This window comes from Eublepharis macularius, chromosome 7 (assembly GCF_028583425.1).
Source record: "Eublepharis macularius isolate TG4126 chromosome 7, MPM_Emac_v1.0, whole genome shotgun sequence".
NCBI classification, from domain to species: domain Eukaryota; kingdom Metazoa; phylum Chordata; class Lepidosauria; order Squamata; family Eublepharidae; genus Eublepharis; species Eublepharis macularius.
In genome coordinates, this window is record NC_072796.1 from 95,131,380 (window position 1) to 95,157,893 (window position 26,514).

The window sequence follows — 26,514 nt, forward strand, 5'->3', positions numbered from 1 at the left end:
ATATCTTCATTTGCCTAGAAGAAGCTGATTTTTTGCCTTTGTTGATTCTGTGCAACCCATGTAGGGATTTTGCATTGCAAGATGAGTGGCACTGAGGAACAAGCCAGGCTGAAACCAAGATGTCTGTGTTTTTACATCACGTGAAGCTATAATTAGAGAAACTGTAGTTAATCAATCAACCATACATTATCCAATCATGGTTTAATTAAACCATGGATTTGTGTGATGTCTGAAGTGAGCCATTGTTTCTTAGTTTCCCGAAGACATTCACATAGGTGAGACAAGTGCCTTTGGAATTTTGCCATGGTAGGTGTCTAGTTTGCCTTTTGGGATGGTTGCTGAACCTTTATCACATTGAAATCTGTGGTGTGTGAAGTGACAAAAACTACCTTTGAAAGGATATATGTACAACACACACATTTTATTTAAAGCATAGATAATATTCTTAACTGAAATTTGCTCATAATTTCTTTCCCCTCCTAGTTGGAATGAAGAGACAGACACAGGTGTTGGATATAAGGGCCACTTTATTAAATTAACCTCAACATTAAACATTAACCCATAACTGCGGCAAGGGTAAAAGCAGTACAGGTCAAGCCACGGGGTCACCCCTTTAATGCTTTTTAGTATGGACTAGAAAGAACTATATTGAAAGTATGTATTATACTGACATTCAAGAGTCTGAATCTATATTGAAAGTTCCACTTAATGGTTTTCATATATTTTTCAATAATAAAGAGGTTTTTAAAAAGCCAGGAATGCATCAGAATTATTATTCATTCATTTCTCTATTTACTTCATTTACAACCTGCCTTTCTTACTAAGACTCAAGGCTGATTACAAAATATAAAAACAATACTGCCAGACAGCATAAGACGTCTAATGAACAATGCAATACTAGTATTACAAAATTAGAAGACAATGCAGACAAAATATAATTCATGACAAATCATACTAGAAATTGTTAATTTCTGTGCATATTTGCACCAGAACTGGATATTCATGGTGTTTCTTTGGACTGCCATAGTGAAATTGAAAAATGTCATCTTTAAAAACCATTAAAATGATACAATACAAAGAATATAAATAAAAACAAAAAAAACACAGGACACCGAACAGAGTTTACCCCTGCTGAACCTAACGTAAGTTTATGTGCAAAGAGAAAAGGTGTTCCCAAAAATATGTGGGCCCCCAAACATTTAGATTTTTAAAAGTAATAACTATCATCTTGAATTGAACCTGGATGCATAATGGAAGCTATTATAGGTTTGATATGGTTTCTACAGGCATGCTCCTGTTTATAGTGTGAGTTTTGTACCTGATGAAATTTCCAACCGTTTTCAATGGCTGCTCTATTTAAAACCCATTATAATAGTCCTTTGGGAGGTTACCGAAATGTGGGTTGCAGTGGTTGGGTCACGTAGCTTCAGTCAACTAATAAAATGAAGTTGGTAAAAGGCACTCCTGGCACCACATGAAAACCTAGCAGCAAAACATGATTCATGAGCATTCCTATGCGAGATTTCTCATGGACTTATATAAACACGTCTGTAAAAGATAAATTCAAAATAAATTTTGATTCACCCTCCCATTTCTAGAACTGCATGCTGCTAGGAGGACGCAAGAATACTGATGTACCATTAGAAGGATACATAGTATCACCAATCCAGAGAATATGCAAGTATCCACTTCTTTTGAAGGTATGCATTAAAAAAATATTCTCAGAGTATTAGAATATGGTTAATAGAATATGATTGATAAATGAAAACATTTTGAGTCTACTGAGCCAGAGGTACTAGAGGATCAGCTGGAAAAGCTGAAAGTGCAGATGCCGGTAACAGACAGGTGAATGACTGCCTTGTCCAGTTTACTGACATCATTGAGGCCAGGCTTCTTTCAACCTCCTGTGCAAGTGCTGCTGACCTTTTGGCACCTCCAGTTTGTAGGTCTGTTGGCATGATTGCTCAGGGGTAGCCCTATCAGCTTGTCTAAGGGGTAGCCATGTTAGTCTGTCATAGAAAAATAAAATAAAGGTCCAGCGGCACCTTAAAGACTAACATTTATTACAATATGAGCTTTTGTGAGTCACATCTCACTTCTTCAGATAGATAAGCGAAGGAAAATGTTGTTAGTCTTGAAGGTTCTGCTGGACTTCTGCTGGCATGGTCATGGTTGGGGCAGTGATTGAGCCTGCTCCTGGTGTTTTCCCTTTTAACAGCATAAAATGACATGTAGCATGGAGGGTCACAGTGATGAGGGGGGATAAGTGAAATGTCCCCCTTTCTCTTGCATGAGTGAAAAGCTTGTTCCTCCAGGTTGTTTCTACTAGCGGAAGAATGAGAGTGTGATTCATCCTATATCCTGTGGTCATTTTGTCCATGACGGTCTCCCGATTTTCAGCATCTGCATATGGGTGGCTCACACAGAATTGCTGAGTGAACAGAAGACAGAGAAAAAGCCTCCTCTGCAAGTGTTTCATAGAATTTCCAGATTAGAAAATAAAATTAAAAAAAATTTTTTTTTACAGGAGTTGTTAAAGCGTACTCCCAAAAAACACAGTGACTACTCTGCTTTAATGGAAGCTCTCCAAGCCATGAAATCTGTCTGTTCCAACATAAATGAGGCTAAGAGACAGATGGAAAAATTAGAGGTTTTAGAAGAATGGCAGTCTCACATTGAAGGATGGGAGGTAATGTCACAAAATTTGTCATTTTATCAGTTTCAAAAGGCATTTAGAAGTCTGTCCATTGTATTTTTATCTACTTATTACAGTATATTATGTAACACTGGGAACAGTCTAAGAATAAAATTTCTTCATCTTATATCTTACTGGTGATAGTACTGGGTTAGTCCATATCCAGATGACAGAAATTGTAAAATGTTTGAGGCAGGCAAGGTTTCCAGTAATTACTGCCTCAAACCCATTGCTATATTGGTGATTCTTGGTAGTTTTGGTTTCTTTAATTTACTTTTATATTAATTGACATATTAATCAAATAAATGAAACAAATGGGTTAAAAAACCCAAACCCATTATAGGAGCTTCCCTTCACAATTCCATCTATATTTTCCAGTAGGCAATGCAAAGGGAGAAAAAAAGGCAAGAGTCCCTCCCACTGCTCTGTTTCTTCCTAGGAGAGTGGAGAAAGAAACTGTGGTGAGCAAGGCCAGTTATAGTGCTAGACGCTGATGTCCTCCTGACCCCCAACTGATGGGGACTTTATCCAGGTGCCAGTGTACTGAGCAGGCTGCTGCAAACTGAAATGGAGCTAAGCAGCAGTGACTGCTGGTCACTCACTCACCCCCCTTACAAAGGTCTGATTGCCTTGAGTGGTTGCTGCTGGGGTGTGTGAAAGGAAATGCAAAGTCTCTCCTGGAGCTGCACAAAGAGGCAGTTTGCTAATGAATGTTAGTTGATGAATTTAGATATGAAAGAACATAGGTTCCTAGAGATAAATTAACTTATTGATGCTGATTGATTGCTTTCAAGCTTGGAAATGTAATCATGGGAAGAGGGCATTGGAATGTGCTAATGGGGTGACACGGCGAAGCCCACTATTGTCATGATCTCAAGCCAGTTGCTGGGAAGATAGTAAATCCAATCACCCTACTCCTTTGCATTTACATGCACATTCCAGGCATACCTGAATCTCTTGGACTGGATCCAGCAACATTCTGCCTAGCCAGCTTGGAATTTCCCCTGATGCAGACCAAGGCTGCATCCACATGTACCCGGATAGCACTAAACTGTTGGAATGCCAGTGTCTTCCTGGCATGATTCCTGATGTCATCGCGCCACAAGAGTGGCATTGTGGCATGATGACATCAGAAATTGCGCTAGGAAGACGCTGGCATTCCGACAGTTTAGTGCTATGCTGGTACGTGTGGATGCAGCCCAAGCTGCATTAATCCAGGGGCCCTGTGACCTTTTATATCACAGCCCTGTATATCAAATATGGTGAAGGCCAGGGCCGACTGCTTACAAAGTGATGGTAAAAATGACTGTGATATGTTTGTATTCTCTGGGAAATATATAAATAAGACAGCTTTGATATTAAAAATCAACTTCCTTGAAATTAAAGTTCATCTTGCCTGTGTACTGGGGGTAATTAATATAATGAATTCAGCAAGTTCTCTTGTACCTTAGGTAGAAGTAAGTTGCTGATGTGTTATATTCTTTTGTGTGACATCTTGAGGCTGAAGACTCCAGAAAATGCCCAAAGCTGCCTACTTCTGATGGTTGGTGGAAGGAAAATAGGTGCTGAGAGAACGCCCTCCTTTCCCTATCTGTGTCCTATGCCCTTTCCACTCTGATTTCTTAGGCATTTCCACATGTTGATCTTATTTTTAAGTGAATCACTCAGCATAGAACTATACAGAATGCTCGGCTTCCACTGAAAGCATCCCAACATCCTACTGTCTTGTTACTTATTGAGATTGTTACACTCTGAGAGAGAGAAGAGGAAACAATGAGGTTGTGATGCACTCAACAGCTGCAATATGGTTTTGGGGTCATCTTGTTCCATGAGCATTCTGCAGAATCACATGATTAAATCAAAACAAAGACATATGTCAGCCAGTGGTATAAATTAAAATAATGAAAATATCAGGGTAAAGCTTTCTGAATTATAGTCTGCTGTACATTTTCACACGCTGATCTAACTTTTCATTTGGAAAAAAATAAATGGGGTTGGTGTGATTGATAACTGGTTAAGAAAATATAAGTGCCTAACTTTAGACAATGTATGATTCTGTAGCTGACAAATAGCAGCCTTCATGCATTAAGCAGCATACATTTAACTATCTCTAGAATATGTAATGATTTAGAATCTACAGCCTCATACTGAACTCTGTGTTGAAATTGTGTTAATGCTTTTGCCATATTCATAGAAATGGGATTGAGATGGCAAAGCACAGGCGATTTAATGAATAATAGTCATTGTTTGTTTTTAAAAAGACAATATTCAAAGGGACAAAATTTGTTTGTAATCTCCCTGGTCATTAAACAGGCTGTTGTGATCTCAAAATAACCTGGAATGGAAAGGCTGAGAATGGAAAGAGGTGAAGACTAGGCAAAATGACTTGAGAGGAAGCAGGAGTTGGGCTTGAATTTTATTTATCTATATTTACATTATTAATAATTCGCCATTCCATAGAGATTCAAGATAGATTATGTAATGTAAGTCAGCACAATCAATAGAATAGGACATCTGATAAGTAAAGTAATAGAACTAGGATGATAAAAATCTGAAACAAGATATGTTAACAATGGAAAAAAATGGAATCACACAGACAGAATACAAAGTAGTGAAAACTAGATTATACCTACAGCAAACAGATAACATACTATTGTTTCACCACAGAGTTTTTGTAAATCCTAGAGTGTCCAATTTTTGCACTTTTAGTTTTTACAGGAAGTGCTATCAGTGTGCTGACATGATGCCAGCATGCCAGTACCCACCCTCTGCTTGCTCCTGGGGGGTTGCTTGCTGCAGTTTGACAGCCCTAGTGGAGATCCAATCTAGTATAGTAACTACAGTGTTAGAATAGTACTAGACAGGGTGGGTTCAAATCTTCCTTTTCATATGAAGCTCACTAAAACATCCACTTTTCTTCCAAGAACAGAGAACCAAGGCACATAGCAACAACCCCCCCCCTCTATATATTTTAAAAACCATTAAAATAGTAAGAAAATTTTTAAAAGCCCAAGCGATTGTTGTTCAAAGTTCTAAAAATTAATTGTAGAGCTTTGGGAATGTAGGCTGTTGGGTGGAGCAAAGCACCTACTTAATTTGCATACTGGGAGGAGTGTATTTAGCTTCTTTGGTCACTGTAACCTTGGTGGATTGTGGAGCAAGAGGGCTGGTTATTTTGAACTGAGAGAGAGGTAGTGGGGGAACTTTTGTTTGCTCCAAGCAACTGTTAAACTATTGTAAAGGAGTCAGCTGAAGAAGCCACAGGCAGGCTTATACCAAGGTGTGTGAGTAGAAAGTGGGGTGCTTTAAGAAAAGAGACCATAGACCATGAAGTCACCCTTGATTCCACCATCTGGGTTACATAATCCTATGTGCCTGAACCTTCTTCACATATGTCACAGTGTTGTTGTGAGGATAAAAGGCAGTAGAGAAAGATTATGTTCGCTGTCCTGAACTCCAAGAAGGAGCTTGATTAATATTAATAAGACTGTAGTGAAATAATTAAGACTAGTCAAACTGATTCCATTCATTAGTAGGAAGTAGAATTAGCTAATATATGTACATGGACCTTTAAAGTAGGGGTGTGCACCAAATTTTTTTTGGGTAAATCCATTTTTTTTACCAAATCTGAGAAAAAAATTGGAATTCCTTGAATTCTGAATTAATTCTCTAATTTGGTTTGGGTATTTCTGAAAAATTCAGCCGTTGTTTTCTATGGGAAAATCACTCTGGGGGCAATCTGATGGGCTAGACAGGTCATTTTTCAACCAAACTTCATCCTCCTCCTGACTATCCTCTAAAGACCCCTCAAATTTCATGAAGATTGGACCTGGGAGCCAATTTTATGGGCCTCCAAAGAAGGTGCCCCTCCATTATTCCATAACGGGAAAATATCTGGGGTGGCTTTTTTCATGCAAACTTCAGCAAACATTTAGGAGACCTACTCCTGACTGTTCTCTAAAGACCCACCAAATTTCAGGACCTTAGAAGCCAGTTCTATGAGCCCCTGAACAAGGTGCCCCCAGCCTTGTGCTTGGGTACTGCTTGGTTCTGTCTTGTGGGGTATCCCCAGTGCCTGGCTGATTTGAATGATACTGGTTCTGTTGGACTAAGTTGCAACAGTGTTGCTTGCTTCAGTTTGGTTTGGGTGGAATGCATCTGATTCTCTGACGTGCTGTTAGACTCCTTGCTTCACTTTGGTTCTGGGGGAATTCCATTCCTGTGCTTCAGTCTCATTCTGTTGGGATTTCTCTGGAATGAGCTCAGATTGCATTTGGGAGTGTGCCTTGGCCATAGCAACCTTGCCCCAGTGTGTTTCTGCAGTGGAGATCAGCTTTGACATTTTCCCCATAGGCAATAATGGAGTGGCTTAGGGGCACCTTCAGGGCTTCATAGAACTGGCCTCCTGGGGTCCAATTTTCCTGAAACTTTCAGGGTATTTAGAGAGGACAGTTAGAAGAGTAAGCCTCCTGAAAATTTGATTGTGTTTGCATGGGAAAATGCCAACCTGGATATTTTCCCCATAGGGAATAATGGAGAGTGGGTGGGGGCACCTTTTCAGGGATGTATATATTGGATCCTGGGGCCCAATGTTCATGAAACTTGGAAGATCTTTAGAAGACAGTCAGGAGTGGGTTTCCTCTAAATTTGGTGAAGTTGGGTTGAAAAATGACCTCTCTAGCCCATCAGATAGCTCCCAAAATGATTTTCCCATAGAAAATAATGGCCACATTTTACTGATTTTTTTCAGAATTTTTTACTGAATCAGCCAAAATCTGGTATTTGATTCTGAATTCTGAACAAAACTGCACACTTCTACTTTAATGTGTAATAAATTGACACTATTGGCACCTACTCTGAACATGCTTAAGGACCAACCATCTTCCTTTACTGGAATTTTTATTTATTTATATAACTCTATGGCAGGATATACCTGAGCTGAAAATAAATTGGAAATTAGCTGTTTCAGGTTGGCTCATGAATATCCAAAATATTCCCAAACACTTCCAAATTCTGGTAGTAATGAAATATTATCAGAGGCCAGGTCTATTTTCATATAAAATAATGGCCCTTTCAAATTTGAAGGCTCTGGATACACCAACTAACAGCTGATCAAGGAGGCCTGGTCTCAGATAGTTCCATTATTTCCTCTAAGTAGACCTGGCCTCTCTACCACTCAGGAAATAACGGGCTTCTTCTTCCTATGAGCAGTAAATCTGGACTGTCTGTAGTATATAATGGACAGATTATTTCCAGTGGACAGTAAATAAAAAGCATGCCCTTCACAAGTCTGGATCTGGCATTATCATGCACTGAGGTGCCTCCTCTTCTCCTGGTCCCATTCCTGAATCTCCAGGACTTTACCAATTCAGAGTTCGCAACTCTAGCTCTGTCCATCTTTCAGAGTGTCTACTCAAAAATTTTGCAATGTAATGGTGATTTTTTAATAAGGGCATGACTAGTTAGGATTGTCAAGTTGCCATCAAGAGAGAAATGAAAGGGTTGCAAAGGGTTGCTAGCATCCTGACTTCTTTTTTTAATTTTTTTTTATTATTCATTTCAACAATAACGGTACAACAATATTAAAGATAATTAAAAAATAGAGATTATGAATTACAGTAAGGACTATAAAATTTGTTTAAGCAATTACATTATTGAGCATATGTTAAACAATCACATAACAAGATTTACAAAAAGCTAAGTAAACAGAGGGAATTACATTATCATTATATCTTATTAAATTAAAGTGAGAAATTGCAGATGTTTAGGAGGGTGTAGTTCAGTAACAATGAGATATTCAAAAAACGGAAACCATTTCGTTAAAAAATCACTTTCTTTCATATGATTTTGTGCTTGGTATAAATCATCATGGATTTTCTCTTGGATATAGTGGTCCCATATTTTGCTAATCCAACCTTCCACCGTTGGTATTTTTGTAGATTTCCAATTACATGCTATTAAAGATTTAGTTGCCATCAACAGGCAGCATCCTGACTTCTGACGTAACTGGAAGTGACATCAGCTTGTTTCTGGGGATGCTGTAGCATTCACCCCAAACTCTGTAGCTAAACCACAGAATTTTGGCCAAATGCTTGAATGTCCCTGGCAGCATGCTAACATAATTTCCAGTTGTGCCAGAAGTGACATCAGTGTGTTGCTAGAAACATCATTACATTGCCGGAAAGGGAATCCCGCAGTGGTGAGTCTGCTGCCAGTTGCCAATGTCATACTGACAATTCTAGTTAGTAGTGAGATTTTGAGACAAATCAATATCCATTTACTAAATGTATAAGAACAGACATTTTCTTCATATGATGATTTTCCCACTTCAAACTGTCTAAATTTAAATTATTTTTACAAGAGCTAGCCAAGTTTTATGAGCATTCTCAGCAATGAATCCTTCTATATTACAAGAGCTTCTTTAATTAACTAAACATCAGGTTTGCTGTGTTGCTTAAGAACTGAAGACAATACTTGGTTAGATATTTTCTGCTGGGGAAAAATGTTTAGCACATTGCTTAGATAGGAAAAGAACTATTTTTAGCATCTAATAGAGGATCAAAGCATGGCTTGCATTCCTACACAAAAGTATCATAAAACTTGATTTGTGCTGTTCGTACTAAAATATCTGTGGATAAACAGATATTTTCAGTGTTGTAGATACTAATTTTAATTTAATATTATAGATATTAAATTAGTAAAACTCAGCACCAAACTAGTTGGAATGGATTTTTAACTTGTAGTAACTCAGTAGTTAAAAATTGTCAGTAATGATTTTGTTTTGCGAGAGAAGAAACCCAAAATAATATTGCTTAAATTAAGCATATATAGAGACATAGAATCTGCTTAGCACATACGGAGCACTGTTTGTGGTATCAAATTTTCCAACTCTCCTGGCCCTTATTGAAGCCTGATGTGCCCCCAAAATTCATGATGTGGGGGAGACAAAGTAGTGGTAATTAGCGTGAGAGAAAAATTGGAAAACGTAACTCCATTTTTTGGTAGGCAGAAATGCTACCATTAGTGGAAAAGACAGTCCAAGCCTGTATTGTTTTATAATCAGAAAATCTATAGCAGGATGTATTGTCTTCTGTTACATAATAGTATTTTAAATTGCGGCATTATGCAGAATAGATATCTTATTAAGTTTTTGGCTGTAGCTTTACCTTGCATCCTTTTAAATAAAACAGTGGGTTGCATTCAAAGGTCCATTTCCACTCATGGAAGTTCTTGAACCTAGAGGGAAGATTCATCCATGTGCAGAAAGATGCTATTTGATCCAGTTTAGTGGGTCAAATGGATCACTATTATTACTATTATTAGTAATAGCTGGAGCTAGAAATCTTAATTCCATGTAAGTAGTAATCAATATGTTGCAGTTGGGTATTCTATTTTCCCCAATAACAAGTAGGGGTGTGCACCCAAAAAAAGATTCAGATTTCCGAAGGCAAGTCGCTTCAGTTTCATGTATTTAAACCACTTCAGGATTATTAGGTAAGATTTGGCCATTGTTTCGAATGGGAAATGCCATTCCTGGCTATCCGGGGTTCTGAGGGGGCATTTTCTTACCTAATAATTCCAAATTCTAAATTTGCAGGGGACCCTCTCTTAACCCTCCTCTCATGACCACCCAAGTTTCAGGGAGATTGAACTTCAGGAACCATGTTATAGCTTCCCAAAGAAGATGCCACTATCCACCACCAATCTCCATTATTCTCTATGAGGACCAATCTTCACATCAGAGAATCACACTATGGAGAAAATTTGGGGGGATTCCTAGGTGACTGGGGGTGGCATTTTGCAAGCAAAATGCACCAAACCTTCAGGGGACCCTTTCCTAACCCTCCTTTCACAACCACCTAAGTTTCAAGGACACTGGACTTCAGGAGGCCATGTTATATGCACCAAGAAGGTGCTTCTATCCGCCATCAATCTACATTATTCCCTATGGGGAAATGGGGGGGGGGAGCTAGGTGGCTGGGGGTAGCATTTTGCAAGAAAAATGCACAAAATTTGCCAGGGACCTCCACTTACCTGTCCTCTCACAATGACCCAAGTTTCAGGGAGATTGGACTTCGGGGGTGTCATGATCTGGCTGTGCCAGGAAGGCCTAGCAAGGCCTCAGAAGCCTGTTAGCAGTGGGAATAGGCCTGCTACAATTCCCAGGAGCCCCTGGGCTGTTTTGGTGCCCTTTTTGGCCAATCGGAACACAGGGGGCTGGTGCTATATAAGTCTGGGAGGGGAAAAGCCTGTGTTCTTTCTTCCAGGAAGCAGGCCAGAGGAGGTTTCTGCTAGGGAGAGAGGCCCTCATCCAGGTAGGGAGAGAAGACAGGCCTGGCAGACAGAGGGACAGTGAGTTCAGTCATGCTAAGGCCTTTTGTTTATTTTGCTTTCACCCATCTATTGGTTTTTTTATTATTCTTTATTTAATTTTAAAGTTACATAAAGGATCCAAAAAAAAAGTTCCAGTAACAAATTTGTATACAAGACATCATATCATCATATGAATATAGAAAGCCACTACATAGACATTTAATACCTCTTGTTCCTTCAATCTTCCCTTTTAAGCTCTCCAATCAGTTATTTTATTTCAGTGCTTTTTTATCCACTTATTCTATTTCTTATTTCATTTCTCATAATTCTTTCTTTTATATATATTAAGTATAAATCACATTGTATTGTCGAAGGCTTTCACGGCCGGAGAACGATGGTTGTTGTGGGTTTTCCGGGCTGTATTGCCGTGGTCTTGGCATTGTAGTTCCTGACGCTTCGCCAGCAGCTGTGGCTGGCATCTTCAGAGGTGTAGCACCAAAAGACAGAGATCTCTCAGTGTCACAGTGTGGAAAAGATGTAGGTCATTTGTATCTACTCAGAAGGGGTGGGGTTGAGCTGAGTCATTCTATAAGAGTTTCCCAGGGTGTGGAATGCTAATGGCGGGAGGCTTCACTGTATCCTGAGGAGGTTCTTCAACTGTATCCTGTTGAAGTTTTGCTTATTCACAAAAATTCACAAGCATAAGCAAAACTTCAACAGGAAAGAAGAAACCTTAAGAATAAACAGAGCATGGTTTCCAGTTCTGAAAAACACCAGGCTAACAAAACATTCTATCCCCGACAATAGCCCTGCAGAGAAGATTAGCACATCAAGTACCAATCCATATGCAAAAGAACCTCCTCAGGATACAGTGAAGCCTCCCGCCATTAGCATTCCACACCCTGGGAAACTCTTACAGGATGACTCAGCTCAACCCCACCCCTCCTGAGTAGATACAAATGACCTACATCTTTTCCACACTGTGACACCGAGAGATCTCTGTCTTTTGGTGCTACACCTCTGAAGATGCCAGCCACAGCTGTTGGCGAAACGTCAGGAACTACAATGCCAAGACCACGGCAATACAGCCCGGAAAACCCACAACAACCATTATAAATCACATTTCCAATCCCTTAAATTTTTTGCCAGAATAGTTAATCCCTTAATCAGTCCCAGGAGTAGAGGGTAAGATAGAAAAACAAAATAAAAAAGAGGAGACAGAAGATATAAACGGAAGAATTAATGCACCTTACTATATATCAATATAACAATACATTTTATACCAATCTACCCTCATTCTTTCATCAGTTTATACAAGCCATCTAATCTTATATACGAAAGTGAGGCTAGAAAAAGAAAACCAAATAAATACATAAAAAACTTAGGCTTAAACAGTAATTTATATTCTAGAGAAGATAGCTAAAATCTAGGAATAGTTGAAGCACTCCAAAGATCCAGTTATCACATTATCTCAAGTCTTTTAAAAGTAAATATACAGTATCTAACATGTTATAGAACATTTAGGCTTAAAATAAGTATGCATTTACATATCATTAAGTATAGGGAGGAGATTTAAACCATAATCTATGTTCCTCCTTTCTCTCTTTCAAAAGACAATAATAAAACCAGAAGGCTCTAAGAATCTATCCATCCCCCTCCATGTTATCCCTTCAGAGTACACAAACAGTATAACATGTTAGAAAAAAAGATAGACATAAAAGATTAAGCCTATGCAGTTGGACCATAATTTCAGTTTCATTCTGATTTCTTCTTCTTTTTCCCAGTAGAACGGTGGATCATTTTCTCTTTCATGCTAGCTAGCCAATAAGAGCTTTTCTTATTTTCTAGCCAGTTCTGGAGGGGGTCAGTAAAAATATTGCTGTTTCTCTGTTCACTTCTCTTCCCGAAGATACGTTGCACAGTTTTTCCATTGTCCAGAAGCAGCACGCTGTTTTCTCATCATAGCTCTGGTTGATTGCCCCTCCCCTCTCTTCTCTATGACTTGCTTTTTCAGAAAGGGGTATTGGAATGTTCCTCCATCTTGCAAAGTAACTTTTTTTTCATTCCGCTCTAATTTCCTTTCAACTAGCTTTGTCCCTTTAGAATTTTTTTTTGTATCATTATTTTTCACAATGCCTTTATTCACCTCCACTCCAAGGATCTGATCTGCTTTGCTTAACAATTTAGCCATCCAATTGACAATTACTTGTAAGCTGGACAATATTTCCTCTGAAAAAGCCATTTCAGAGTTGCTTGTAGATATTTTGGTAAAACTCTCTTCAAAGTGGTGAAAAGCTTCTCTTAAATTATTTATGGTTTCGAAAATGTATTTGCTTTCCAGCCTCTGCTGGGAGAGTTTTCTTTACAATCACTCCTTCATCTGTTTCCCTCCTCCCAGAACTTGTAAGGGTGGCTGCTTTGCCGGAGGTTAATAAATCACCTCCTAATGAAGCTGGTTAACTCTCATTAAGTCATAAAGTACTCTCCTTACTTGGTGGGAAGATTCAGGTTGCTTTTTTCGGCCTTCGAAACGTCTTTGATCTGTCTTGCCAGGAATCTGCTTTGTTTATTCGCTAATCGGACTTCAGCTTCCACAGCTTCGTAGCCATATTGGCTTCTTCCCCGGACGTTGCCTTTCAAGCTAGCGTGGGATCTTCCAGGGGATTGCCGGTCCTCTTGAGCTCCCTCGCCTTGCTCCAGCCTGCCTCCCCTCTCCGTGGGAGGGTCTTGGGGGCCCGAATTCTCAGGTCCCAAGGTACCAGGAAGATCAGACAGAGAGCTCATAACTCAACTGTCATGCCTCACTGCTTCATTTCCCAGAAGTCTCACCCATCTATTGTCGATAATGTGCCTTGCTTCTTGTTTGCTTGTCTGTTTGATATTAACTGACCTCCTTGTAAATCATAGAATCATAGAATCATAGAGTTGGAAGGGGCCATACAGACCATCTAGTCCAACCCCCTGCCCAGTGCAGGATCAGCCTAAAACATCTCTGACAAGTATTCATCCAGCCTCTTCTTGAAAACTGCCAGTGAGGGGGAGCTCACCACCTCCCTAGGCAGCTGATTCCACTTCTGAACTACTCTGACCGTGAAAAAGTTCTTCCTAATATCCAGCCGGTACCTTTGTGCATGTAATTTAAGCCCATTATTTCGGGTCCTACCCTCTGCTGCCAACTGGAACAGCTTCTTCCCTTCCTCCAAATGACAGCCTTTCAAATATTTAAAGAGAGCAATCATGTCCCCCCGCAACCTCCTCTTCTCCAAACTAAACATCCCCAAGGTCCTCAGCCTTTCCTTGTAGGGCTCAGTCTCCAGACCCCTGATCATCCTTGTCGCTCTCCTCTGCACCCTCTCAATTTTGTCCACATCCTTTTTGAAATGAGGCCTCCAGAACTGCACACAATACTCCAGGTGCGGCCTGACCAAGGCAGTATAGAGAGGGACTATGACCTCCTGTGATTTCGATGCTATGGCCCCTTTGATACAATCCAGGATTGAATTAGCCTTTTTTGCCACCGCATCACACTGACTGCTCATATTTAGTTTACAGTCCACTCTTACCCAAAGATCCCTTTCACATACACTACTGCCCAGAAGTGTATCTCCCATCCAGTATTTGTGCTTCCTATTTTTGTGGCCCAGATGTAATACTGTGCACTTGTCTTTGTTGAATTGCATCCTATTCACAGCTGCCCACTTCTCCAGAGTATTCCGGTCTTGTTGAATTTTAATGCTATCTTCTTGGGTGTTTGCTACTCCTCCCAATTTGGTATCATCAGCAAATTTAATGAGCAGCCCTTCTACTCCTTCATCCAGATCATTGATAAAAATGTTGAAAAGTACCGGGCCCAAAACCAAGCCCTGCGGCACCGCACTGGACACCTCCCTCCAATCTGATGAAACGCCATTGACCACCACTCTTTGAGTGCAGTCCTCTAACCAGTTCCCTATCCACCGAACTGTCCTATAGTCCCGTCCACAGTCTTCCAGTTTGCCTATCAGAATGTCATGGGGGACCTTATCAAAAGCTTTACTGAAATCCAGATAAATCACATCAACAGAGTTCCCCCGATCCAGTAGTCACTCGATCAAAGAAGGAAACCAGGTTGGTCTGGCAAGATCTGTTAGGAACAAAACCATGCTGACTTCCCCGGATCACTGAGCGGTCCTTCAGATGCTTACAGATTGATCCCTTTAAAATCTGTTCTAATATCTTCCCAGCCCACAGAAGTCAGACTGACTGGCCTGTAGTTTCCCGGGTCATCCTTCTTCCCTTTCTTAAAGATTGGATAAAATTCACTCTTCTCCGATCTTGTGTCACATCCCCAGTCCTCCAGGAGGCCTTGAAGATGATGGACAGGGGTTCTGCAAGTTCTCTAGAAAGTTCTTTCAGCACTCTTGGGTGCACCCCATCCGGCCCAGGGGATTTGTATTCATCCAGTGCAGCCAGATGCCTCTCCACACCTCTCTGTCAATGTCAATTAGCCACTCAGGTGTCCTGCCACATTTTCTACTATCTCTAGATGTGCCTGAGTTCTTCAGGGAGAAAACAGAGGCAAAAAAGTCATTAAGCCTGTCTGCTTTTTCTCTGTCCTGCATTAGAGTTTCTCCATCTACTCCCAACAGCGGTCCAATTGCCTCTTTTACCTTGCGTTTGCTTCTCACATATCTGTAGAATTTTTTTTATTGTAGTGAGCCCTCCTGGCCAGACCCAGCTCATACTGAGCTTTGGCCTCTCTGATGGCTGATCTGCAGTACCTAGTAACCCTCATATATTCCTCTTTAGAGGTATGTCCTTTTCTCCATTTCCTGAACATTTCCTTTTTCTCCCTTAGCTTATTCTGGAGCTCTCTGTGCATCCACATCGGTTTCTTGGAGCCCTTACCATGTTTCCGTCTTGCTGGGATAGTGAGGGCTTGAGCTTGCAAAAGCTCGTGTTTGAGAAGGGCCCACCCTTCACTCGCTCCTTTCACTTCCAGCACACTCCCCCACGGAATGACTCTCATCAAGCCTCTGAGTTCATCCAAGTTGGCCCTACGAAAATCTAACCTACGAGTCTGGCTACGAACTTCCTTGGCCCCCTACAGCAACTGGAATTCAAGGAGGACATGGTCACTTCCCCCTAAGGTCCCTACCACCTTCACCTCATCTACCAATTCTTCCCTGTTGGTTAATATCAAGTCTAGTATGGCCGAGCCCCTTGTAGCTTCCTCCACCTTTTGAAAAAGGAAGTTATCGGCCAGGCAGATCAGGAAATTGCGTGATTCATGACGCTTTGCTGAGCCTGTCTCCCAGCACACATCGGGGAAGTTGAAGTCACCCAGAATTACAAGGTTCTGATGTCTGGATACTCTACCAATCTGTTCAAAGAGGGCAGCATCCATTTCTTCTCGCTGGTCAGGTGGTCTGTAGCAGACTCCAACAATAATACCCTTTGTCCTTCCTCCCCTTATTTCTACCTATATGCTTTCCACCGGGCTGTCCGCCCCATTCTCCATAACTTCTTGACAATCAAGCCCTCTCCTCACATACAACGCCACTCCACCTCCTCTTCTACTCTTCTGGTTTTTCTTGAACAACTCATACCCATCCACTAGCACATTCCAGTCATGGGAATCATCCCACCATGTCTCAGTAATTCCTACTATATCGTAGCCCTCTGCTTGCAATAGAAGCTCAAGCTCTTCTTTCTTATTACCCATACTTTGGGCATTGGTATATAGACACTTGTAGCCTTGTACCTTTGTTTGACCTGTCCTACCCAGGTGGGTCCCCACTGCATTCACTTCTTCATTGAAATCCCCATGTTGATCGTCCCCTTCCCCTTGCGGCATCAGTTTAAAGCTCTCCTCATGAAGTTCTTCAGGTTCATCCCAAACGTTTTCTTCCCTGCCCTTGAGAGGTGAAGCCCATCATGTGCTAGAAGGCCTTCTCTAAGAAACCTATCCCATGGTCCCAGAACCCAAAGCGCTCCTGCTGGCACCACCATCTCAGCCAACGATTCACCTCAAGTATGGTCCACTCCCTGCGTGTTCCTCTTCCTATGACTGGAAGGATAGAAGAAAATACCAGCTGAGCCCCCAATGTCTTCAACTGCCTTCCAAGAGCTTCATAATCCTCTTTAATTCTTGCGACAGTATTCGCAGCCGTGTTGTTCGTTCCTACATGAATCAACACAAACGGGTACTTATCAGAGGGCTTGATAAGTTTCGGCAGCCGGTCAGTAATATCCTGAATTCTGGCCCTCGGCAAGCAACACATCTCTCGGAATAGGGGATCTGGCCTAGAGACATGGCGTTCCATACCCCTGAGCAAAGAGTCCCCGACGACTACCACCTTCCGTTTTTTCCCACTTCTGTGTGGCCCCATGTCCTCTGCACACCCTCTTCCAGATATTTGTGGTTCTCCTTCCACTCTCATCTCTGTCACCATCTCTAGCACTTAAACTATTTTGTTTGTTGTTACTCTGCTGGGTCCTCACTCCTGTTTATTGGCCAAGCTACGGAGCTCAGAAGGGTTGGGAGGGTACTCTGGGCCTTCCTAAGGGACCCTAAATCCCAGAGTGGTGGCAGCGTAAGGTGGCTCAACCCACCTGAGGCATAACGGGGGGGCTATGTTATAGCTCCCCTAAAAGTTGCCCTTATCCTCCAATTTAAATCCCTGCAGCATTTTAAAAAAGGCACTCTCCTTTTAGTGAATCCCCATTGGCTGGAAAGAGAGCTGCTTCAGGATTGGTCACTCTCAGATTCACCCTTCTCTTCCCTGATCCCCCTCCCTCCCCCCTTTCTGACTCACTTTACTCCAGCCCCCTCCTCTCCCTCCCATTGGCTAAAAACAGGCACAAAGCACTTTTTCTCTTGCTGGAACGGCAAGTGAATGAGTGCTGCCACGCTATCCAAAGCTTACCGAATCATTCTGAAGCAGTTCAATAAGCATTGCTTAGGTATTACCAAATCACTTCAGCAATGCTGAGGCTGATTCAGTAATACCAAATTGTTCTGAATCAGGCCTGATTTGGGTTAAAAACCCAAATCCCAAACCCAAAGCACACATCCCTGGTAACAAGTCATAATGTGATCTGTTAAGAGAATGAATATTAAAATATTTTGCAATTTATGTAGAGCTGTTGCTGCTGAAAAAAGGGTAAGAGGAAATGAAGGTGGTCATTGTCAGATCAGTCACATGAATCTGTTCTCATGCTTCCACTTGCCTCTGTCTTTGAGGATAGATGCATACCCTGGCTGTCACGTGGTCCACCAATATTCTGAGTCCCAAATCCCAGTTTCAAAACTGTCATCTCTATTTAAGGGCTGTTGAGTGTCTGAGCTTAAAAGATTTCTACCTGAAGTTTTCAAGAGGTCACATTCATGATGTTATTCATAATAATACATATCTAAATGGACCAATAGTCTGACTCAGTATAAGGCAACCCAGTATGTTCCCATGACACTAAATGCTCTGGATCCAGCATATCTAGACTTCCTGCTCTGGTACAAACTTGCCCATTCACTGAGTTTTGCCTTGTAGGCTACACTCCTCTACTAATTTTCTTTCTACATGCAATTAAGTGCATATAGGGCTGCAAGATGGGGTCTGGGATAATACTGAATCCCAAGGAGAAGGAGGGCACTAACTTTATTTTTGTGATAGTTGTGCATGGGTGCAGTGCCCACATGCTCCTACCCCAGCATAATGATGTCACTACTGGAAGTGATGCAATCATGCTAACCCCACTTCTGGACTCCTGACTGGCTGGCCATTTCTGGGTGGCATCATGCAGCCACAGGAGACTGACTGGGCACAGAGCTGGGTGACAGAGCTGCTGTGAGGATGAGGAGGAGCCAGGTTCTAGTATTTGGGGAACATTTCCCCTGGACAGTCTCGTAAATAAAAAGCTGTCCAGGTGAAACCTGAAAACCTGGCAACCCTAAGTGTATAACAACAAGTAAGAAAGTCTTCTTAGTGGTGGCTTTCTTGGAGGTTCACTAATGGCCTTATTACTGGCAAATGTATACTAGAGAGACTTTTTTTTGTTTTGTTACACATTTGGTTGAACCATTTTGTTACAAGACTTCTGCATTCAATTTTGGTCCATTAAGTTTTGTTATTAGTTCTTTTGATGTGGTTTTAGTGGAATTCAGTCTAATTCGATTGACTTACATTGAAATTAATTGATGATAGCTGCTATGAGCAAGTTGTTATTTGGAAAGTGGAATTAAAATATTGTTTATAAAACAGTCTTGGAATAGAGGAAAAGAAGTGCCTAGGAATAGAGAACACAGTCCATTCAGCTAATTAAACAAAGAGTAATTGGGAAAAAAATTGCTGCTAAAGCATTAAGTTTATTCTTTAGAGTACCTTTAAACAAATGATCCTGGTAACCCAATCAATGAATAATTTTAAAAGACCATACTTTAGCATAATGTATTCCTTTATTCAGCAAAATTTTGATTTGTACAAATGGCTTAGCTCTTCAGAGTTGCAAATTTGGCTAGCACTCTGGTGCTAAAGCTGTTTACCATGAAGCAAATCTCAGCTATTTCAGCACTTGCTTCCAGAAAACTGTATTTAGGATTGCAGCCTAAGGTTTTATATTTACAAATGACTTTGGCCTGAATCCAGAAGGATGTATCTAATTTTTCCCCTGGAGGACATTCTCTGGACAAGATGGTTGTACAGAATGCCCATTAAAGTTGATATGCTTCCTTGTGGAATTGGAACAAGAACTGTTTAAAAGGGGAAAAGTGCCAAGAAAGAAACTTTCAAAAATAATCAAATGCATACACTGATGGTGCCCAGTGGAAAGTCAGCCAGTACACAACAAAGTTCCTAATCTAAGATCTGACAGCAGATAATGCTTATGAAGAGTTTTGGTTAGTATAGTTTTTCCAGTAAAATGTGCTGTTCTCAAAAGTCATCAATGCTGTTCTGATAGTGTAACCCCCATGAGCGAATTGGTTTAGCCCAGGAGGGCGAAATGAGTGAAGCTGAGCAGCTGAGGAGAATGCTGGTTGCTGGGGAGCTTGATAATATTTTACGAGCTCTTATCACCTTGAATAAGAGCTGTAATTGCTAAGTTGAAGACAAAAGCCTGGGTTCCAATTTGTTTCCATAGTTAGATTTTGCTCTCCCTGAAGAGAGCAGTTACTTGGCTTAACTCAAAGACATTATTGGTTGCAAGTTTCTGTTATTTGTTGCAACTATGTATTTGGTTGTAAAAATCTAGTTGTATTGATCTGACAATTAAGAAGTTTTGATTTAAAGAAATTTCTTAATTTACATCTGTCTTGCAAGTTTAATTCCTCATGTAGCCATACAACCCATACAAAAAGAGGTTTCAACAGCTTGGGAGTAATCCAAAGATATTAAGCCTTTAAAGTTAACTGTATATAATCAGGAATTTTCTACACTTGAATTGTTTGTGGAATTAACCTATTGGTTTCTATGTGATTTAATGAAAATTAAGGACCGGTGCTGTAATTTTATGAATGAACATCAGTGAAAATGTATGGAAATGTATGTCCATCCTTATTTCAGTATTTTAAATTATGTAGTAGTATGCACATTTTTAATAGTAAGAGTTTATTAGAATGACCAATAAGAGTTTGAACTGATAATTGAAAGGTTGAGTTGGTTGAATTTATCAGCATTTGAATAATTTGCAAATTAAGGGGCAAGATTATATGGATAAATGGGAAAAAGAAATTGGATATCTCATTTTGCAAAAAAATGGGACTGGATTTGGTGAAATACTATTACAATTCTGATGTTTGTATGAAATTGTTTAGAAATTATAGTTAACAGTGGTATTTAATCAGTGCTGGATCTAGGGTTGCTCGCGCCTAGGAATTACAGATCAGATACAAGCTGAATTGGATGCACTAGATTGCAAAACAAGAAAAATTATGACAGCAAATCATGCCTTACATCCTCAAAGCAACATAGATTGATTTTATTTGCCCAAGAGTAATGATGGTCAAGGATTGCTACAAATAAAACAAACAACAGTAGAATTTAAAAAAGGGCACTGAATGTTTACATCAAGAACAAGAAAGAGAAGATGTTGGCTAACATTTACAGAGAAGGAATAAATAAAGGGTAGAAAAAATGAATATAGGAAATAAATGTTGAAAAACCATATGGAGGCATGGCAAAGTAAATCACAGCGCAGTTAATATATGAATACTGATGGTAAAGTTGGTAAGAGTAACAGCTTTAAAGGCGAATGCAAGGGATATTGAAAAAAGAGACAGAAAGACTTTTATTAGCTGCACAAGAACAGGCATTAAGAACAAACCATATGAAAGCAAAAATTAAAAAAGCCACAAATCACAGCAAATGTAGATTGCGTAATGAGATGGGTTGAATAGTTGATTTTCTCATCAGCAGGTACAGTAAGGTCATGCAAACTTACTACAAAGCACCATAATAAAGAAGCTGCAACAGTATATTGGAACTTATGGAAAATGTACAAGCCTGTGAATCACTGGTGAAAAAATATACCTGAGAAAGTTGTTGAAAATGAAAAATTTAAGATCTTGTGGCATTTCAAAATCTAAATGGATAAGAAGCTAGAACATAAATACTCTGGATATTACTGTGGTTGATACAGTGGATATTGCTGTGGATCAATGTGGCAATCCCAGGTGACAGCTGAATTGAGGAAAAAGATTGAAAAGATAACAATATCAGTATCTAAGATTTGAAGTTCAGTGTCTCTGGGAGAATCATACAGTGGTTATCCCAGTAGTGATGGTGGGTACACCAGGTGCAATTCCAAAAGGACAAAGTGAACACCTAAGTGATACTCGCATAAACAGAATATACAACTGGCACTACTTGGAAAATGCCACATACTAAGGTGATACCTCATTGACTCCTAGATTCTTGGATAAAATCTGAGTTGATGACGGACCAAAAATTCTAGCCCAAACATCTAGTGGACTGTGGAAAATAAAAACAACAACAATTTTACTTTATTTTGATTAAAATTGAAAATTAATTTGTATGAAAAATGGCTTTTTAAAGTTTTGCAAACGTCATTTGTTTGTTCTCTTTTTTTCTTGATTAGGGTTCTAACGTCACAGACACATGCACAGAAATGTTGATGTATGGCGTCTTATTGAAAATCTCTGCAGGAAATATTCAGGAACGGGTGTTTTTTCTTTTTGACAATCTTTTAGTCTATTGCAAAAGAAAGCATAGGTAAGACATTTTATTGGCTTATGCTTTGAAAGTTGACTTTGTATAACAAGTGGATTTTATTGCTAAAATAGTCCCAATATTCTAAAGAAACCATAATAATGCTAGGCTGTGCTCTTAATTTTTGAATTATGAAAGCTCCATCCAGTGTGAACTATATTAAAGATTTGGAACAAAATGCTTGAGAAATAATTCCTTTATCTTATCTCTTCAAATGTAAATAAATGATGAAATAACTTTATCACAGGATACAGAATTTTAAAAAGGAGTTTATTGCACTCTTAATACAATTAATTGCTAATAATTTTTAGTCTTGATGAAAATAGGTGCTTGTTTTTTGACTATTGGTTGTCTAATGAATTCCTCCTGTGAAGTAGCAGGGCACCATACTTAATTCAAGAGTTATTGAATCCAACCAAATGCCATTGTGTTTCTTCACCCCTCCACAGACGATTGAAGAACAGCAAAGCATCCACAGATGGACATCGGTATCTTTTCCGTGGCAGAATAAACACAGAGGTTATGGAGGTGGAAAATGTAGATGATGGTACAGGTACATGCATCTTAACCAGTCTAATAATACATTAAAAAAATGGGTGATATGTAGCATCTTTTTAAAAAATAAAATGTCATAGAACGATGTTCATCTGGTTGAAAACCTTGACAGCTACTGGATCAAATTGTAAAAGTACATTTGTAGGTAGATCAAATTTATTGTATATAGCCAAAGGCCAAATTTATTGTATATAGCCAAAGGCCAAAGGCTTTATATTCTAACAAAAACAACTGCTCAAGCAGTGATAAATAAAACAACAATAAAAGCACCATAAAATTTGATGTTAAAACTTCTGGAGCCAAAACATAACATAAACTGCAATGTGCTAAATGTTAAGCAAAAATTTGCACACGTTTTCTTAGAGGCCATTGTATACAAAGACATCATAGAAGTAACTTGCAGGTCATTATTAAAAAGAAGAGAGATTATTTTATTTACCACTAAGTGTGAAGCTAGCCTGGCTAAAGTGGCTGCAAAAAAACGGAGGCGTCCGACTTACTGGGCGCCCGGTTGCTGCCGTCAAGCTGGGAGGGAGCGAGGCCTGCGTCTTCGTCGTCGGCCCATCCGGGAACCCCCGGGTGGGCCGCCGACGAATCACATTCAAACCTCGGAGCCGGCCAATCAGGGTGTTCGGGCCGGCTCCGTGGTGGGGTGGGGTGGGGACTGCGAACCTCCGGTCCACAGTCTTCACTCAGGTCCGGCAGCTGGGTACTTAACCAGCTGCCATCCCCGCCCACCCTCACTTCGGCTCGTCGCGTCTCCCACCCACCTCTCCCTTATTTTCTGTGTTCCACTTTGTCACAACTGTCGGGCGGTGGGCATTGGATCAGATCACTTTTGGGGAGTTGGGGGCCTCCGCGCCCCAGGCTCCCCGTTAGGGGATTCCCATAAGGAATCTTGGGAGTGAGGCTTGGGGTGCATGCCCAGCTCGGGGGCTGCCGCGGCATCCTCACTCCCAGGTGGCAGGGGAGTCACTCAGGGGTGTACACCCAGGTGATCTCTCCTCAAAATGCCACTCCTATGGTTCCCTCCCCCAGCTGGCGTCTGGGGGGGGGTTGAGGTCCATCGGCTGGCAGGCGGGTCAGCCGATGTTTGTCTGGGATCTGATCCACATGCTGCACCAATACTCCTTTACTGCTGTTTCAATAAAGTTGTGGCCATGTTTTCTCCAAGCTTTGTGTGGTCTGGGTTTGTTCAAGCGTCCTCCTCTCTCCCCCCCATCAGCGCTAGGCAGCAACTTGGATCTGTGAGCCAAATAACGATGACAAAACAGGATGTAGAACTCAATAAGCTAGAAATTGGTATGTGTAGCAAAAGTGAGAACATTGCAGTTAAGAATTATAATTTGCCTTGCTGTATCAGATCTTGTCCAGAATACTAATGTCCTGCCCAAGGTTAAGGTCAAGAAATCTGGGCAAGAGTCTAGGCAGGGTGCTGGAACCAACAACGCTATAAGTGAAATCCTAAACAGAGTTACTCATGTACGTTAGTAAAAAGCTAGGGGTGAACTGAGGCCTTAAATACTGTTGCAAGGAAATGGTGATACAAACCCCTCCCCTCCAGGAGCAGACTACCAGTACTTACTAGCGCTGCATCTGGTTATGGTGGCAAGTACTGTGGTAGGGCTGAGGTGGTTCATGGCTTTGAGGGAATTGTTAGGGGAGAGACCTCTGATTCAGCAGCAGGTTGTGGGGAAGAAGGTTCAGGGTTCAAGTTGGAAGAGCTTTATCCCAGGATGACTCAGTATCTTGGGGCTCCTCCTGCAGGTCAAAAGAGGCTCCTGGAGGTGTCTGAGCTGCCTCCTTCTGCAGTGGTATTATTGCTCAGCTGCTTTATCCTTATAGGGCCAAGCTAGAAATGACGAGTTACACTTTAATGGCAAGTGAACAGACTCACACGTATTCCTCCCCGTTCACTTGTGCACTCCACTTGATCACTACACTTGCCATTCAAGTGTAATTCATCACTTCTAGCTTGGCCTTGAGTCTTTGGCCTCTTCACCTGATAAGGAGGAGTCCATCCTCTGGTCTATGACAACTAAACAGCTGGAAGTTTATAAACAGAACTTCAAGCATTTTTCCCTTTAAATATTACAAGCAGGATCCCCCAGTAGTGTATATGTGTGTGGGATATGCCTTATGCAATTTTCCCTATCTGAAATGGCCGCAGGAAACCACTGTTAGTTCCATTGGGCAACAATACAGGAAGCCATATTAAAACTTCTGTGTTTGCCTCAGTGAGAAAAACTGTAGTTTCTTTGAGCTGTTTTAGATAGGAAATATGGTGCAGGAAGGGAAAGCTTAAGCTCCCCTCCCTTCATGCTGAGACCCTGGTTGAATCAAGGACTTTCCACTCGTAAGTGGTTAAGTGGCTCCGTTGCAAACCAGCACTCTACAGGTTCAAATCCCACTACTGCTAGGAGCTCAGTAGGTGGCCTCGAGTAAGCCACTCTTCTCAGCCCCAGCTCCCCAGCTGTATTGTGAGGATAATAATAATACTAACTTGTTCACCACTCTGGGTGAGGCACTAATCTATCTAGAAGAGCAGTATATTAGCACAGTTATTATTATTATTATAAAATGCAACAATAAAAAGGCACCCTTAACTGCTAAAGCAACAGAAAGCATAGTGGGATTGGGTGAGGATGTCTGTATGCCTCATCAGCACAGTGCTTGTTGCTGATGCTGCCTTCATCTTCCCTCTTTCTGCTCACTATGTCAGTGCAGTAGTGCAACAATCTCCTGCCAGCCCCCCTCCTGAACCCAGCAATCCTCTTATCACAGCTGTGCTGTGCTGGTCAGAGCACCACAGCTCATCCATGAAATGAAAAAGGGGTGGGGGAGTGGAGCTTAGCTCTATCTCCTCTCCCCTGATTGGATGCAGGCAAAACTTCCACATGGAATCTTTGCCTGCAGCCATACTGCATTTCCTATTTCTATCGGATCAAACTAGGATTTTCTGAGCTCAGAAGGAATACAATAGGCAGTAGTCTTGGTGAAGGGTGACTCAGCAAGATGTATGGAAAGGTTTAGCACTCTGTGCTAGTGCCACATCCTCGAATTGCATTAGGCCATTCTGTGATTGCCTTTTAAAAATGGCGAGAGATCCTAACTATGGGTCCATGAGGCAATCTAGTTTGATTTTTTGTCTGGTGTTGCTAATCACTTTTATGGTCTGAAGTGTTAAGAGCTTTCTTTCTACTACCCCTGCCCAGCTGACTACCATAGCAGTGGCCATATTGTTATAAATGGATGGAAGATACACAACACTGCAAAGAACAAATGGTTTGTGTGTATGGCCAAAACAGCTGAAGAAAAGCAGGAATGGCTGGAAGCTGTTCTGAAAGAAAGAGAGAGAAGAAAAGGTGAGTACATAAACTTTACACTGTTTTTTTTTTGCCTAAGTAGATAATGTTACAGTTGAAATGTACTTGGCTGTGTGCTTTTTTGCCATTGTTCCCCTCATCTAATCCAAATTATCTTTGCAAACTCCTCCTTTCTCTTTTGCCTTCATTCATGCTTTCCTATTTCTTCTTATTTGAGCTGCAGCTCTAGAATCTTTACACAGAAGGATGTTAAGAGTTTCTTTAATCTCTTTCAATCACCATTCAACTAATGTGTTTCCCTTGCCCCGTTCATTAAAAAAGAGGAATAGTGAGAATAAAGACTCAAGATCTGATGAGGCAATGTTGCACAGTAGAGGATGTGAAGCTTTGCTGTCAGTAATATAGTATGGCATATTAAATT

At 40.8% G+C, this 26,514-nt stretch overlaps 1 protein-coding gene across 1 annotated transcript in view; it reads left to right on the plus strand.

The window, feature by feature from the left end:
• The window catches only part of PREX2 (phosphatidylinositol-3,4,5-trisphosphate dependent Rac exchange factor 2), a 194,521-nt gene that overhangs the window by 31,577 nt on the left and 136,430 nt on the right, over positions 1-26,514 (plus strand). Inside the window, exons 5-9 of the mRNA XM_054984937.1 lie at positions 1,599-1,700; positions 2,528-2,689; positions 22,082-22,215; positions 22,662-22,765; positions 25,983-26,132. Of these exons, the coding sequence (XP_054840912.1) occupies positions 1,599-1,700; positions 2,528-2,689; positions 22,082-22,215; positions 22,662-22,765; positions 25,983-26,132 (652 nt within the window). The remainder of the gene's footprint in view (positions 1-1,598; positions 1,701-2,527; positions 2,690-22,081; positions 22,216-22,661; positions 22,766-25,982; positions 26,133-26,514) is intronic.